Genomic DNA, 15,370 nt, shown 5'->3' on the forward strand with positions numbered 1-15,370 from the left:
AACATAATGGGAAGAAAGAGTGGGTTTTCCTGGGGAAAACTGTGGGACAAGCGGGAGCCTGGATGAGCCCAAAGTTATACAAATGCTATCAAACTAAATACAGTGGGACCTCGACTTGCAAATTTAATCCGTTCCGAATGCACACTCGTAGGTCGAAAACTTCGTAAGTCAAGTTTCCCATAGGAATGCATTGGAAACAGAAAAACTCGTAAGTCGAGGAAACTGTATCTAAAAACTCCTAAGTTGAGGAAACCGCATCTAGCCGCGAACGGGTTTTCCGTTCGGATGTCGGAAAAATCGTAAGCGCGCGGCCACTTTTTCCGCTCGTAACTCAAAAACATCGGATGTCGAATAGCTCGTAAGTCGAGGTCCCACTGTAATAAGTGGCCTCCTGAATTCTCTTGGCCCTGAACCTTGTATGAATTTATGACTCAATCTAGCTGAGGCCAGTGGAGGAACTGCCCCCCTATTGGGAAGGGGGGGAGCCCACAAACACATCCAAAATAAATAGTGAAGGTCTGGGATTGGATTTAAAAATTGCCAAACACAACCCCTCAAGTTTAGAAGGGAAAGGTTGAGTGTCTTCATGTTTGTTTGCCTTTAATGGCTTTTCTGGGGCTCTCATGGTTACTTGAGGTAACTGGATGGTGAGCTGAAGAGGTCTGTGGTTTATTTTTGTAGCCTTTTCTTGCAGCTGTAGGAAACAGCTGCTGCTGCAATGGCTGGGAACAAACTAGCATGCTTTCCGCCAAAGCAAAGAGAATGCAAATCCAGATCATGTAACAGCTAAAGATTTTGCATGTTAGAGAGAGTCAGGCATCGCTCTCTAATACTCAACCAGCCTGTTTGAAATGCTTCTGGGATTTGATCCAAGCAGGGTGGTGGGGATTGTCCTCTTTCTGCTTTGAGTATATATGCTAAACATTTTCATCTCTTTATTTCCCCCCACCCATCCCAGGAGAGCGATGCTGGACCACTGACAGATGCCTCATCTAGGTGAGAATGCATGCATGCATTTCATAGTCCACTTCCATTCTGATGTTGAACCATGCACTCAAATTGGGCCCTTGTTCTTTTAGCAGCGAACAAAGTCCAACCCAGGCAATTACTTCCTCCACTTCAGAATGCACTAATGGAACACAGGGTAAGCAACCACCGGGATCTTGTTATTGCCAAATGTGTGAATTACTTTTGTGGGTGGTTGAGGTTTTCGCATCTGCCAGGAAGGAAATAATATGGAGGAGAATAGGAACCTGTTTGCCCACCCAAACATTGCCGGGCTCCAATGCCCAACATCCCTGGCTATGCTGACTGGAGCCGGTGGGAGTCAAAAGTCCAACAATCTCTGAAAGACCACAGGCTCTCTGTTCCTATAGCTGTGGTCTAAACCACTGAGCCTCATGGGCTTGCCAATTGGAAGGTCGGCAGTTCAAATCCCTGCAACGGAGCGAGCTCCCGTTGCTCTGTCCCAGCTCCTGCCAACCTAGCACTTCGAAAGCACACCAGTGCAAGTAGATAAATAGGTACCACTGTGGCAGGAAGGTAAACGGCTTTTCCGTGCAATCCGGCTTCCGTCACGGTGTTCTGTTGCACCAGAAGTGGTTTAGTCATGCTGGCCACATGACCAGGAAACTGCCTGTGGACAAATGCTGGCTCCTTTGGCCTGAAAGCAAGATGAGCGTCACAACCCCATAGTTGCCTTTGACTGGACTTAACCACCCAGGGGTCCTTTACCTATAGCCTGGAGAGCTCAGTTGGCAACCTCTCAAGCCTTCTAATCTGTGTGCAAATCCAGGTAGCCTGTCTTACTGGGAAATCATGTGCCTGACGGCACCACTGTTAAGAGGTCTGCTGTGCGACCGCTTTGTGGCAAGGGCACATGCCTTGCATGCACAAATCCCTGGGTGTGTTGAGTTTTTGTAAGGTCCTGGGTAGCAGGGCTGGAAATGGCCTATGCCTGACATCTTGGAGAGCCACATCCAGATGCAGACTGGACACCATAACTAGTAACTGCTGTGAAACCGATGCAAACCTTTAGAATTCTGAGAGATGTGAGATATTGGACATTATTTTTTGTTGCGAATTTCCCTACCCATTGCAGATGTGGACTCTACACTACTGCATGCCGTAGAGGAGGCAGTCTGTGAAGTTACTCTGCTGCCAGGTGAAGAAACTGCTGCAAAGGAAGAAGCTAACGGGGAGACTTTCACCAAGAGGACTGGTATGGCACCTTTGGATTACTGGACTCCATCCCTTCTGCTCCAGCAAGTCCCTTGGTTTCTGTGGTAGGCATAGAAGATTGATAGGACCCTTCTCCACCAGCCTGCTCACTTGCTTGCACAACATTCCACTTTGCCTGTGGCTACCAGGCTAACACTTGAATACAAGGCTGTCCTAATCCTAAAATGATTTGTGTTTTTGTGACGCTAGTCAAATTTGCAGAGTAAACTCAGCACCTTAAAGAGCCTTTAAATTCACCTGTTCACAGCTGCGCATGCCCACCTTTGCCTCAAAGCTTCCCTTTTTGCAGAAGGCAGGGAGTCCCTTGTGCATAGACAAAGGATTAGCTACATTTCACACTTCAGGTAAAATTTTGATGAACTCATCTTGACCCATGCCAGTGCAAAGGTGGTATTTACGCAGCACTGTTGTCCCACCCCAAAAAAATATCTATCAATAAACGCCCACTCCATCATTTGAGCTTCCCTTTTGAATGAGATGATTTGCTCTGATTGCGTGCTTCATTTTTTGTTTTTAATTATTATTTCTTCCATCCACACAATTCAGCAGGAGATCCTCCTTCATCTGAGGACCTGTCTAGCATTGCTGTGTGTAAAACCAGGCAGAATGACAAGTGAGTTTCAGGTCCTCTGGACGTCATCCCACCCCCCCCTGGTCCCTACATGGTCATCTTCTCTCTCAAGCCCCCATTTTGTCAGGAATCTTAGCTGGTGAAGGGTAGTAAAGGAGCACAGGAGGCCTTTGCAGTTCCAGTCGACAAACCTGTGCAGGCATCTAGTTGGCCACTGTGAGAACAGGATGCTGGACTGAATGAGCCATCGCCCTGATCCAGCAGCCTCCCATCATATGTCAAGGAAATAAGCAACTATTTGACTTTCAGAAGATCTCCGAAGGCAGCTCTGTATAGGGAAGTTTTGTAATGTTTGAGGTTTTATTGTTTTTAATATTTTGTTGGGAGTTGCCTAGAGTGGCTGGGGCAACGCAGTCAGGTGGGCAGATTATTATTATTATTATTATTATTATTATTATTATTATATTTTATTTTAATGTTTGGATAGTCTGTCCTAACCCCATTTACCAGTGGTGGCAAAATCAGTAGCAGCAAAATTGGTGCTTTTGGGGGCATTTTTCTGTTTCCTTGAAGCACTTATTGTTTCTGGTGCCAAAGGCACCTTATTTAGAGCTGGTTTCACCTTCTCTTGAGGAGTTCAGGGAGGGCAGCACTGGACTGGAGGAGGATTTCCCCCCCCCCCTGAATAGCAGGGGCGTAGGACTGCAAGAAGATCAAACCTATCCATTCTTAAGGAAATCAGCCCTGAGTGCTCCCTGGAAGGACAGATCGTGAAGCTGAGGCTCCAATACTTTGGCCACCTCATGAGAAGAGAAGAATCATTGGAAAAGACCCTGATGTTGGGAAAGAGTGAGGGCACAAGGAGAAGGGGACGACAGAGGACGAGATGGCTGGACAGTGTTCTCGAAGCTACCAACATGAGTTTGACCAAACTGCGGGAGGCAGTGCAAGACAGGAGTGCCTGGCGTGCTATGGTCCATGGGGTCACGAAGAGTCGGACACGACTAAACGACTAAACAACAACAACAAAGGAAGATAGAGGCGGTGGGGGTGGGCCGCCCCAAGCAGCGTGATCCCACGGCTGCCCACCCCGCCCCAAAACACGTGCCCCCTGCCCCAAAACACACGCGAGGTGGCATCACACTTGTGGGTGGCGTGACACCCCTTGCTGGCCCGCCCCTCGCCTCCGTCCAGGGAGAGAGCGCGCCGCAGCAGGGAGAGCGCACATTGGTTGAGCAAGCCCCTGCAGCGCCAGCGAGGTTTTCGCCGGGCGGCTGCTGGGACCAGCTTGCTCCCTCGGCCGACACACGCTCTCCCTGGACAGAGTTGAGGGGCGGGCCAGCGAGGCGATGCTTGTGACGCCCCTTGCTGGCCCGCCCCTCAACTCTGTCCAGGGAGAGCGCGCACTGCAGCAGGAAGGGAGAGCGCACATTGGCCGAGGAAGCAAGCCGGTCCTGGCAGCCACCCGGCGAAAACCTCGCTAGGCGTTGCACGGCTTGCTCAGCCAACGCGCGCTCTCCCTTGATGGAGGCGAGGGGCATCATGCCCGCCCGTTATGACATCATGACGCTGCAGATCGGTGCCCTGCCCCCAGGGGGTGCCTCAGCTTTGACGCCCCGGGTGCTAAAGCGGCTAGCAACATCCCTGCTGAACAGATCTGAGAAAAAATATTCAAAGTGCGCTCCTTCAGACCCCATCACCTCTCCTATAACCAGGGAACTTGCCAGAACTCAGCTGTGGCACCTATCAGCTGGGCACCATTGCCATTCTTAAGAGAACGAGGGAGGTGTTTGTGGTGAGTTCCGGCACCTTTTATCCTAGAAAAATAGCACTGCCTATAGCCACATGATCTGTTGTGTAATCATTTGTCTCTTCTGGTTTCAGCGTGTCTCCCAGTGAGAAGGAAGTGGAGGTAAGCCTTTCAAAATGTTTGCTGTTCTTCTGCCTTCTCTCCCATGCCCAGGATCAGCCTCTCCTAACCTGGTGCATTCTATATGTTTTGGACTACAGTTCCCATCATCCTTAATCATTGCGCTTGCTGGTTGGTCCTGCTGGGAATTGGAATCCAACATCAAGAGGGCCACCAGTTCTCTCCCCCCCCCTGGTTTTAAAGCTGTTTCGATATCTGGCATTTGCTCAGAATTGCAAGTGAATTGTTTTTGTCATCCTGCTATGTAGTGTCCGTTGGATCTTTTTGTTACTGGTTTATTATATTATCTCGATGTTGGCATAAAATGTGTGTCCACAGCATAGGCTCTTCCAATTCCACACAGTTGTTTCCGATCTTGTGAATAGCACACTTCTACTTTTAGGTTTATCCTTCGTTACTGGTCAGTTTCACCTCTTTTTTAAAGAGAAGCCATTATCTGCTTGCTTTCCATCTGCAAGGACTGTTCCTCCTCTTCTTCCTTGGCAATCACTCGTAGCCAAGTAAGATTGTCTTCCATAAACATGGTTCGAAACGTGAGTCTGTAAGTGACTGTGGAGGCCAACTCTGGATCCACACATCCTTCCACAGTGGGGACATAGGTTGCCAGGCGGGGGCTGATCACGACAGGGGGTTTGCCAAGCGTGCCTTCCTCTTAGCACGTTTCTCCATTTCACCCTGCGTTGGAGCGTCTTCAAAACCCATGACACCTTTGGTAAAGGCTGTTCTCCAATTGGAGTGCTCGCAGGCCAGTGTTTCCCAGTTGTCGGTGTTTATACTACGTTTCTGAGCACAAGTCAAAGTGTTGGTGCTGACCTTTAAAGCCCTAAACGGCCTCGGTCCAGTATACCTGAAGGAGCATCTCCACCTCCATCATTTTGCCCGGACACTGAGATCCAGCACCGAGGGCCTTCTGGCGGTTCCCTCACTGCGAGAAGCAAAGCTACAGGGAACCAGGCAGAGGGCCTTCTCGGTAGTGGTACCCGCCCTGTGGAGCGCCCTCCCACTGGATGTCAAAGAGAAAAACAACTACCAGACTTTTAGAAGACATCTGAAGGCAGCCCTGTTCAGGGAGGCTTTAAATGTTTAATAGATTATTGCATTTTAATGTTCTGTTGGAAGTCGCCCAGAGTGGCTGGGGAAACTCAGCCTGATGGGCGGGGTATAAATAATATATTATTATTATTATTATTATTATTATTATTATTATTATTATTATTTATTTATTTAGATTTGCCTTGAGAGAGTCTTTGAACCTCATTGACTGCCAGCATTACGCTTTCCATTTCCCCTTGCTGGTAGCTATTAATGGGCAATCCCTTTTGATCAGGAAACTTGATTTATCTCATTGCCTGCATTGGGGTTGTGTGTATCTTTCCCCCCCTTCGCCAGGGAGAATTTCTTCGGCTGTCTCTAGGATTCAAATGTGACCTCTTCACTTTGGAGAAGAGAGTCAGGCTGGAAGAAAGGTCCCGGGATTTAGCAGAGGGAAACCTGAGGAAGGAGATTGCCGGTGCCTTGAAACTACTTGATGTAAGGATGGGCAATGCGCATCTGTTGCTTGTTGCTTCTCTTGGCTTTGCTTTAAAAGGGCGAGGATGGAATTAACATCTTTAGAGTGGGGTGGGTAAATTGAGAGTGTCCACATTGTGCCTTGTGCAATAATGCAGCTTTGTCACCTCCTAGAGCAGAGGTCGGCATCCTCTCACCCATGGGCCTGATCCAGCTCACAGAGGCCGTTTATCTGGCCCACAAGCCACCCAGTCACTGAGCCGTCCGCTCGGCAAGTCCCCCGCGCGCTGCGCTAAACCAGCACAGCGCAGCGCGGGGGACTTGCCGAGTGGTGCCGGAAATGGCATCTGCATGCGCGCAGGTGCCAGAAACCGCATCTGCGCATGCCCAGACGCCGAAAATCGCTTTTTGGCACAGTTTTTGACTTCTGGGCATGCGCAGAAACGATTTCCAGCGCGGCACCGGAAATCGCTTCTGCGCATGTCCGGCCCATGGACAATCGTCCGTGGGAATAATCCAGCCCACGGCCGGAAAACGTTGTGGACTCCTGTCCTAGAGCAAGCTTTAAAAACCAGTGAAAGGTACTGATTGGCTAGTACCTACAAAGTCACCAACATACTTCCCTTCATTGTTTCTCTGCTCCAAGGCCATTTGCAATAGTGTGTGAGGAGGCTGCCTGAATCGGGGACCTTCTGCATGCCCTGAGCTATGACCACTCTACCCTGCTGCTTAATCTTCATTTATAGAATGACTGCAATTTTTACATGCCCTCTTTTCCCTTTCTTCTTTTGAACGTTGTCCCTGTTCAGTCTCTGGCCTCTCTAAGTGAAGATAACCAGGCACAGGAGATCGTCAAAAAGCTTCAGAAGAGCTTGGAGCTGCTGAACCAGTATGCTACCAGGCTTGCCAGCAAGGCAGAAATGCTGGGGGCCATTCATCAAGTAAGTGGTCCATTCCAGAAAATGTAGAAGTTGTCTCTTTCTTTTAAAAGCTGGGTTGGGGAACTTGGGTCCCTCCAGAGATTGCTGGACTCCCACTCCTGCTATCCCTCCTCATTGGCCCAAGCTAGCTGGAGCTGATGGGATTTGGAGTCCGGCAATGTCTGGGGTGGGACAGAGGTCCCCCAACCCTGTTGTGAGAAGGCGCAAGCCAAAAAACTTCAAATTGGGACATTCCTTTATCGTGTGGATGGTGTGGTCTTGCTATATCTGCAGACGTTTGAAGACCTGAGGAGGAAAAGTTAGAAAGGGCAGGGCAGTTGTTACAGAAGAAGTGGAAGGTCCATTTGGGGGATCGGTTTTGGAGTTGCGGCGTTTGAGGCAAGGAAGCAGGAGAGGAACTTGAGGGGTACCGCAGCAGAGGGTCTCATGCCAGGAAGGCTGCTGTGGTTCTCATGGGAAGGAAAAGCTATGCATTGTTCCTGAACAGCTTTGCTGAATGCTGATTTCTAAGGAAAATCCAGAAACAGATTTGGAGTAGAACCTCAACTTGGCTGAAACGTAACCTCGGAGATTTATTTTGCATTGTGCTACTTCATACAACTTGTGTGGACTTGAGCAGAAACTGAAGTCAGTTTACTCTAGAAGCCCTATTTGCTGTCGCCAGTGCTTTTTTTCCAAGAAAAATACGTGCCGGAACGTCCTAAGGAAAAGCGGGACATTCCGGAATCAAATCAGAAGCTGGGACGGCTTCAGTAAATCCAGGGCTGTCCCTGAAAAATAGGGACACTTGCAGGGTCTGGTCTCTGATAGTGATTAAAGTCACTAAGAGGCCAGATTAAACTAACCTGAAGCTAGCATAAGGACTCCTGCTTGTGCATGGGGGCATAGCTGCCAAGTTTTCCCTTTTCTCACGAGGAAGCCTATTCAGCATAAGGGAATTTCCCTTAAAAAAAGGGAGAACTTGGCAGCTATGCATGGGGGTTCCCCTTAATCCCTCCCCCACCCATCCACTCTGGCCCAGTGAGGCTTCAGTCCCACCCTGTGGGCAAAACCAATATTGCACAGGAATTGTCCGTCTGGTTATGTTTACATTACTGCATGCTCTGCACCCAGCGAGCTCCCGCTGCTAATTTTTGAAGCAGCATTCACATATTAGCCACGATCCATATCAACCCTGTGGTTTCTCGACAAATACTGCTGCTTGGGTGCATTTTTTTTCTTTTCTCAAACCAGCTTCAATCTGACGAGGAAAGTTAAGCTGCCTTTGCTTTAAACTTCAGAAGAGAGCCTGCTTTAGAGGCAGGTGTCACACCTGTGCAGATGACAACTTCACGAAGAGGAGTTCTCGGTGTGGGGAGGGGAAAGTAAAAAAAGACTGTGTGCTTCGTTCCATCCTCTGGTGTGAAAAACACTATGCAAATGCAGCTTGGAACAGAGCTGTTTGAACCTAGTCTGAAGTTGCAGCAGGCTCAAGTGATGGAATCGACTGAACCTCTCTAGACTGCAGTTGGAAGGGGGAATTGCATTTTTAATACTCTCCTAGGTAAAGCACACCTGCTCTCTCCCCACTCAAGTAGAAAGCTAGCACAGCAGAAAGCAGGCTGATCTAGAAGCTCTAATCTGCAAGTATATTCTTTTTAGGGAATCTTCTTCGCTACAGACGCGGGATACTAGTTTTGACTCCCCCCCCCCCCATGCCATCTTAGGCTGCAGAATCAACTCTCTATCTTAATAGAAGCAAATTGCTGCCTTCCAATGTGTGTGCAGATCAGATTGTACAGTCCAGTGTTTACTGGAGCCATTCTCCAGCTCGCCAGGTTGTCCTCTTCCTTTTCCCTCAACACTTTAGGCGAGCTCAGCTCTGGAACAAATTAGCCCGCATCCTTCCATCAGCCTCAGTGGCTCATTCTGCATTTGCAGGCAAGGATTCACTCTGCAAATTCTCCATCTGGTCTCCGCGTGCCCCTAACTTTCTGTTTCTCAGGAGAGCCGGGCCAGTAAAGCTGTAGAAGTGATGATTCAGCACGTGGAGAACTTGAAGCGTACGTACGCCAGGGAGCACGCGGAGCTGGAGGAGCTGAAGCAGGTGCTGCTCCAGAACGAAAAGTCCTTCGGCTCTCTCGGGGACCGAGGTAACAGCTGGCGAGGTGCTGACTTGGCCTTGCATGAGCTGCCGCCACTTGCTCCCTTGCTTCCCTGCAACATGCAGGTGACTGCTGAGCACCTGATGCACGCTGAGTGCCTTGGACCCTCTTACTGGGGAGCATGGCATCCATGCATGCCTGAGCTAGTGGAGGCTGGCCCATTAGGATGAATGGACCTTCAATCTGCCTGCCTCTCTCCTTACTGACAAGCAGTCTGGGGGTGCCACTGCCTTTCAGCTTCCTCCTCATCTATCTCAGTGTTGTCCCTAGTAGGAATCAGCAGGGAGGAAGACGGAGACACAATTGCCATGCCTGGCATTTGCTCTGGCACCACCTGGTGTTAGTCTCCCAGCCTACTGGTCGCAGTGGGCACCAACCACCCCCTGGCCTGTGCATCTCTGCTGTGTGCGCGCTTAAGAAGACCATAAGAGCTTGCCAGATCAGGCCCATCTAGTCCGGCATCCTGTTCTCACAGTGGCCAGCCAGATGCCTGCAGAAAACCAGCAAGCAGGATTTGTGCACCAGCGCACTCTCCCACACTCCCCTCCTGGTTTCCATTCACTGTGAAGGCAGAGTATAGTTATGATGGCTAGTAGCCCTCGATAGCCCTGCAGACCTTTAGCTGTGCTATAGATTCACTTTCTCCCCCTACTTTTATTGCTGTTGCAGATGAATCTTCGATTAAAAAGCTCTCTGGTTCCTTAAAGGTACAAATGTTGCTGCAGTGCTAAGCTTCTAGTTCTCTGCAAACTTTGCCCCTGATAACCTGCTCTTTCCTATGCTGTGCCCTGCTGCAATCTTGGACGTTATTGATCTCCACTCCAATGATGTGATTTAAAAAAAAAAAACCTGACATGTTTTCCTTAAAGAAGCTCTGAAGTCAGATTTGGGTGTGTGATGTCTCTTGAACTAGGTTCCGTTCTTCTTTTAATTATTCTACGCAAACAACCAAATTGTCATCCTTTGCAGAATCTGGCATTTTGACAATCTGTGTATGTTGCTTGCTTTTTGTAAAGAAAATTTGAAGTTCTAGCTCCTAGGGCTGTGGTATTTTGAAAGTGTGGGCAATGTCTGGTTAAAGCTCAAGGGGGAGGGAGAATCTATTTTCTGCATAGTAACTTTGCTCCATTACCACCACTGGCTGAAGCAAAATAATTGGAGTTGGTTTGTATGTGAAGCTGATGCAGGTGATATATACAGTGTTCAGCATCAGTCGTTGAAGAAACAAACTGTAGGCTATAGGTTCTGATGGAATTAGCTTCTGTAGAAGAATACAACATGCTGGTCTGGAATAAAATTCAAGTTCCTGATAGGAATTTGTTTTTCTAGTGCTGATGGTTCAAGTGGAACTCAAGAGTTGTGCAAACAGTGGCTGCAACCCTGAAAATACAGTTTTTCAAGTTTATTGGCGGTGCATCCTGTGTTGAAAGTTTAATGAGTACCTTTAAGTAATGGGACTTTCAAGGGGAGATGAGGGAGAAATTAATCTGGCTCACATTTTGATGCAGACTCGCCAAATTTGCACTTCCTCCTTCAATTTTTTTTGGTCGTTTTCCAGCCAAAGAGTGCAGACAGCAGAATGTGTAACATTAGTGAAAATTGTACAAAGAAAGCCTTCTGTTAAGGGAGAACTGCTTGCAAAAATGCATGTGTTAAACAAAGTTGGATACAAAAAGAGCTGTGTTAGAGACAGGCATGAAAATGCACATGGGCATTCACATGATTTTTTGAATTTATTTATTCCACAAATGTATGCAAAAACAGTGGGAACTGAGCTTAGCCGGGGAAAATGAGAAACCAACATTATCGCATTCAAGTAAACCTAGCAGGGACATTAGATATAAATGCTCAAATTGGAGCTGATTCTGAACATGACCTGCTGCTGTGCTTTACCCGCTCTTTGCCTTTCCCTCTGTTCTGCTTCTCCATATTCTGCCATCCAATTCCCTAGCTGAAGGAACCCACAAGAAGGAAGGTGTCCTTAAAAAAAACCAAAAAACCTCTGAATGAAATTTTGGGAACTTGGAAAATCCCTGCGATTACAAATCTCAAAAACAGCTGGCTGCCTGAACTGCAGAATTTCAGGCTTGGTTTTTCTTGTGGTATGTTTATGCCTCTAAATGGTTAGAAGGGAATGACCTGAAATGTAATGCAGCAAATACCGTATTTTTCAGACCATAACAAAACACTTTCCCCCTCCTAAAACGGAAGGGGAAATGTCGCTGCGTGTTATGGAGCAAATGCCAGAGCCAGAGCCAGAGCCAGCGCAGTGGAAAACTGGCTTTTGGGCTGCTTCCGTGACACCGAGCGAGGTGAGAGGAGAGACAGAAGGGAGCCCATTCCGCCCCTCCTTCCAGCTTCCATCCTTCCTCCCCAGTCTCTTTCTTTCTTTCTTCCTTTCTTCCTTTCTCTCTCACCCTTTCCTTCCCTCCTTCCTTCCCTCCTTCCTTCTCTCTTCCCCCCTCTCTTTTTCACCCCTTCCTTCCTTGTCTTTCTCTCTCTCTTACCCCTTCCTTCCTTCCTTCCTTCCTTCCCTCCCTCTTCCAACTTGAATAAAATATGGGGGGGGAGGTAAGCCCCACCTCACATACCGTATCAGCCTTCCCCCGCCTACGCCGCGTTCAGTGAGAAGGGGGGACAGTGGAGGGATGCTGCTCATTCATCCCCACCAACCCCCACTGCCTCCTTCGCTCCCCCTCCAGCACCCCCCTCCCATCCTTTTAGAGGAGGAAAACCAGGGAAACATTTTTTTCCTTGTTTTCCTCCTCAAAAAAGTAGGTGCGTGTTATGGTCCGAAAAATACAGTCGTCTTGAAAAGAAGCCCCTGCCTTCCAAAAGACAATTTACAATCGGGCAACATTTTGGTGTCCTTGCTGAGTATCCTTTTTAAGGAATTGGATGGAGGAGATGCTTCTTCAACTGGCAATAGTTTGCACAGGCATGCTCTTCCTTTTGAAGTTTTGTTCACTTGACCTGTTACTCCTTGCCACTTGGTTTTTATTCTTCTTGCACTCTCAAAGGTAAGCCCCAAGTAGCAGCACAGCTGGCGGCTGCTGCTGCTGGTGGTGCAAAAGGCAACCCAGAAGTATTTTATCTGTGTCATAACACAATGGCACTCTGCACGTCCCTATCTCCAACCCACATCAATGACTTCTATAGGGGAGAGGCAGGGAATGTGAAGTTATGTGTCTGTGGTCAAGCGCTACTCATTTCAGATAAGGGAGCTGACTTTTGATTAGCATCTAGGGACCGGGAAGAAATTTGGCTTGGTTTGCATCTGCAAATGCGGCTGGCGCTCGGTTTGGTTTGCATTAAAATGCCCGGTTTGCATTTTTCTGAAAAAATACGAGAACTGAAACGCAGCAAAGCTTAGCTTTTGACACGCTCGCTCCTCCAAATTTTGCAGTGCGATTCTCCAACCACACACGTACAAAAATGTGTTTTGCTAGGGGCACTTGCTCTCAAAAATGTGTATGTTTAGGAGAAAAATCTATGAGGAGGGCGGATTGTGCACTAAAAGGTTGGTGGGTTTTTGCAAAGGCTGTAAAACAGATTTGCAAGCTGACATGGAAAGTGTGAAGAGCCGCAATGAAGATTTTTTTGGGGGGGGGTGTTGAGAAACTAACATCAGTGGAATCATCCATTCCTTGTAGCACCATATTGGCCTGGGGCCCAAGTGGGCTTCCATGGAGAGATATTTGCTCAATGAAAAATAATAATAATAATAATAATAATAATAATAATAATAATAATAATAATAATATATTATTTATACCCTGCCCATCTGGCTGGGCCTCCCCAGCCACTCTGGACAGCTTCCAACAAAAGATTAAAAGAATCTACTAACTTAGGGTGGCCCAATTTTTCATAGCAAGTAGGCTGCAATAATGCTTCAGCACAGAAGCTGTGGGCCACGCACTGCCGTGTTGCGCAGGGAAGGGGAAGCAGGGCCGCTGAGGGCCGCCCACAAAGGACTCAGGGTCCATGTACTAATTTATACACATTTGTGAGACCAGGTACTCTTACACAGCTGAAGAGTTGCGGAAGGACATCTTGAAATAAGAATAATAACAATGCCGTCTATTCTTATATATTGCTAAGTTGTACTTGGTTCACGTGAGCGTTACTTTAGCATAGAAAACCACAGGGCTCGTAAGCTCTCGGAAGTCATAACCCAACAAGCAGTGTCTCTTATTTTATGTAGCCTTCATCCCTACGCCGAGTTAGCATTGCAACCTTGCCTAGGAATACTGGAAATGCTGTTTTGCCGCTGGTATGTAGGCATTTTCCAGTACCGATAGTTTATTGCCATTGATGTATCGGATAAACACATGCTGAACTCTCCTCTCCTTTTTCTCCAAAGGGCCAGTTAAATGAAACAGATGGAAGTGAAAAAAGTGACAAATTCAACAGGCGCTCTAGTTGGTAAGGAAGGAGTTTGTGTGGTTGAAAGAGATGGATATACACTGTGTGTGTTCACTAATACCTTTAAAATGTTTGGAATTCAAGTACTTCAGTTCCCAGTACAGGCAGGAGCTATACAGTATTGTGAAACATGCAGGGCCGTCTTAAGGGTACCCAGCACCCTGGCACAAAAAAAAATCAGCGCCCCCCCTTTCCCTCCGGACTGCACGGCTCCTGGATCCGAGTCACTCACCTCTGGTGGCTCCGGCTGTTCTCCTTCTGGCGCCACTGCTCGGCAGTGCTCAGCTCCAGGCCCACGGGCCGGCCCAGCTCCGCTTCCCTGCCCAGCGGAGGCTTGTTGTACATGGGCCTGGGGAGGAGCTGCCGGGCGAGCTTGGGAGGCTGCTGCAAGGGGAGCGCGACTCCGCCGGCCTCGCCAAGCTCTGAGTCCAGCAGGCCCTGTTGCCAGCCCAGCGCCCCAGCGCCGCCACCAGCAGGGCTGCCGCCGCCGCCAAAGCCTGAGGCCCTCCCACTCGGGACACCCGCGACCGCCGGCCCTGCCGCATCTCTGCTGCGCTGCTTGAGGAGTGTGGGGCGGGACCCAAGGAGGAAGGGCCGCCCCACTGCCGCCAGACCCGGAGCAAGGAATCGGCCTTCTTTGCAGGAGCAGCTGAGGTGCCTCGGAGGCCGCGCGGCTCCTGGCCTCGGATATTTGACAGCCTTCCCGCCAACCCTGGCGCTGCGTTTCATTGGTAGAGCTGCTGCCATGTGGCGTCGCCTCTACCAATGAAACGCAGCGCCGGGGTGAGGGATGACCCTGCGGAGCGGAGCAGGGTCCTAGTGCTCCTTCTCTGCTCGCTTAACTCCCTGCTCTCCCCTCCCCTGAGCGACGCGGCTGGCGGAGGGAAAAGGGAGGCCGCCGTGCAGCTCACCCACTTGCTGGGGCGCCCCTCAGCGCCCAGGCACCCTGGCGCAACGCACCACTAGAGCCAATGGGCGAGCCGGGCCTGGAAACATGCTTCTAGGATGGTAGCCTAGTGAAATGTATCTGAACTTGGACACCACCTAGTGGCTTTTTGAGCGGGTTCTAATAGAATGATTTGGAATGTCAGGAAAAAGCACAATTTGCTCCTCTCTCTTCCATGCTAAGAAAATTATTATTATTATTATTTAGCATTATTTATTCAATTTACATACCGCCCTTTATGAAAAGATCCCAGGGCGGTACACAGCATTAAAAGCACACTACAGAACATCAGTGATAAAAGCATAGTAAAAAGTATACCGACAGACAGCCTACTCATAAAATAGTCATCATAATAGCTTCATTTTGCAGGCCATAGATTATTTAATAGTCATGTTGCTGTTGTTGTTTAGTGGTTGAGTCATGTCCAACTCTTCGTGACCCCATGGACCAGAGCACGCCAGGCACTCCTGTCTTCCACTGCCTCCCGCAGTTTGGTCAAACTCATGTTCGTAGCTTCGAGAACACTGTCCAACCATCTCGTCCTCTGTCGTCCCCTGCTCCTAGTGCCCTCCATCTTTCCCAACATCAGGGTCTTTTCCAGGGAGTCTTCTCTTCTCATGAGGTGGCCAAAGTACTGGAGCAGGCATCCCCAAACTGCGGCCC

The 15,370-nt window shown here is 48.8% G+C and overlaps 1 protein-coding gene across 1 annotated transcript in view; it reads left to right on the forward strand.

The window, feature by feature from the left end:
* The window catches only part of IRAG2 (inositol 1,4,5-triphosphate receptor associated 2), a 56,765-nt gene that overhangs the window by 36,342 nt on the left and 5,053 nt on the right, over positions 1-15,370 (forward strand). The window contains exons 24-34 of the mRNA XM_088677005.1: positions 959-996; positions 1,080-1,144; positions 2,102-2,221; positions 2,791-2,854; positions 4,697-4,724; positions 6,132-6,272; positions 7,061-7,192; positions 9,177-9,324; positions 10,006-10,043; positions 13,541-13,609; positions 13,700-13,761. Of these exons, the coding sequence (XP_088533131.1) occupies positions 959-996; positions 1,080-1,144; positions 2,102-2,221; positions 2,791-2,854; positions 4,697-4,724; positions 6,132-6,272; positions 7,061-7,192; positions 9,177-9,324; positions 10,006-10,043; positions 13,541-13,609; positions 13,700-13,761 (905 nt within the window). The remainder of the gene's footprint in view (positions 1-958; positions 997-1,079; positions 1,145-2,101; positions 2,222-2,790; positions 2,855-4,696; positions 4,725-6,131; positions 6,273-7,060; positions 7,193-9,176; positions 9,325-10,005; positions 10,044-13,540; positions 13,610-13,699; positions 13,762-15,370) is intronic.

This window comes from Zootoca vivipara, chromosome 9 (assembly GCF_965207765.1).
Source record: "Zootoca vivipara chromosome 9, rZooViv2.hap1.1, whole genome shotgun sequence".
Classification (NCBI taxonomy): Eukaryota; Metazoa; Chordata; class Lepidosauria; order Squamata; family Lacertidae; genus Zootoca; species Zootoca vivipara.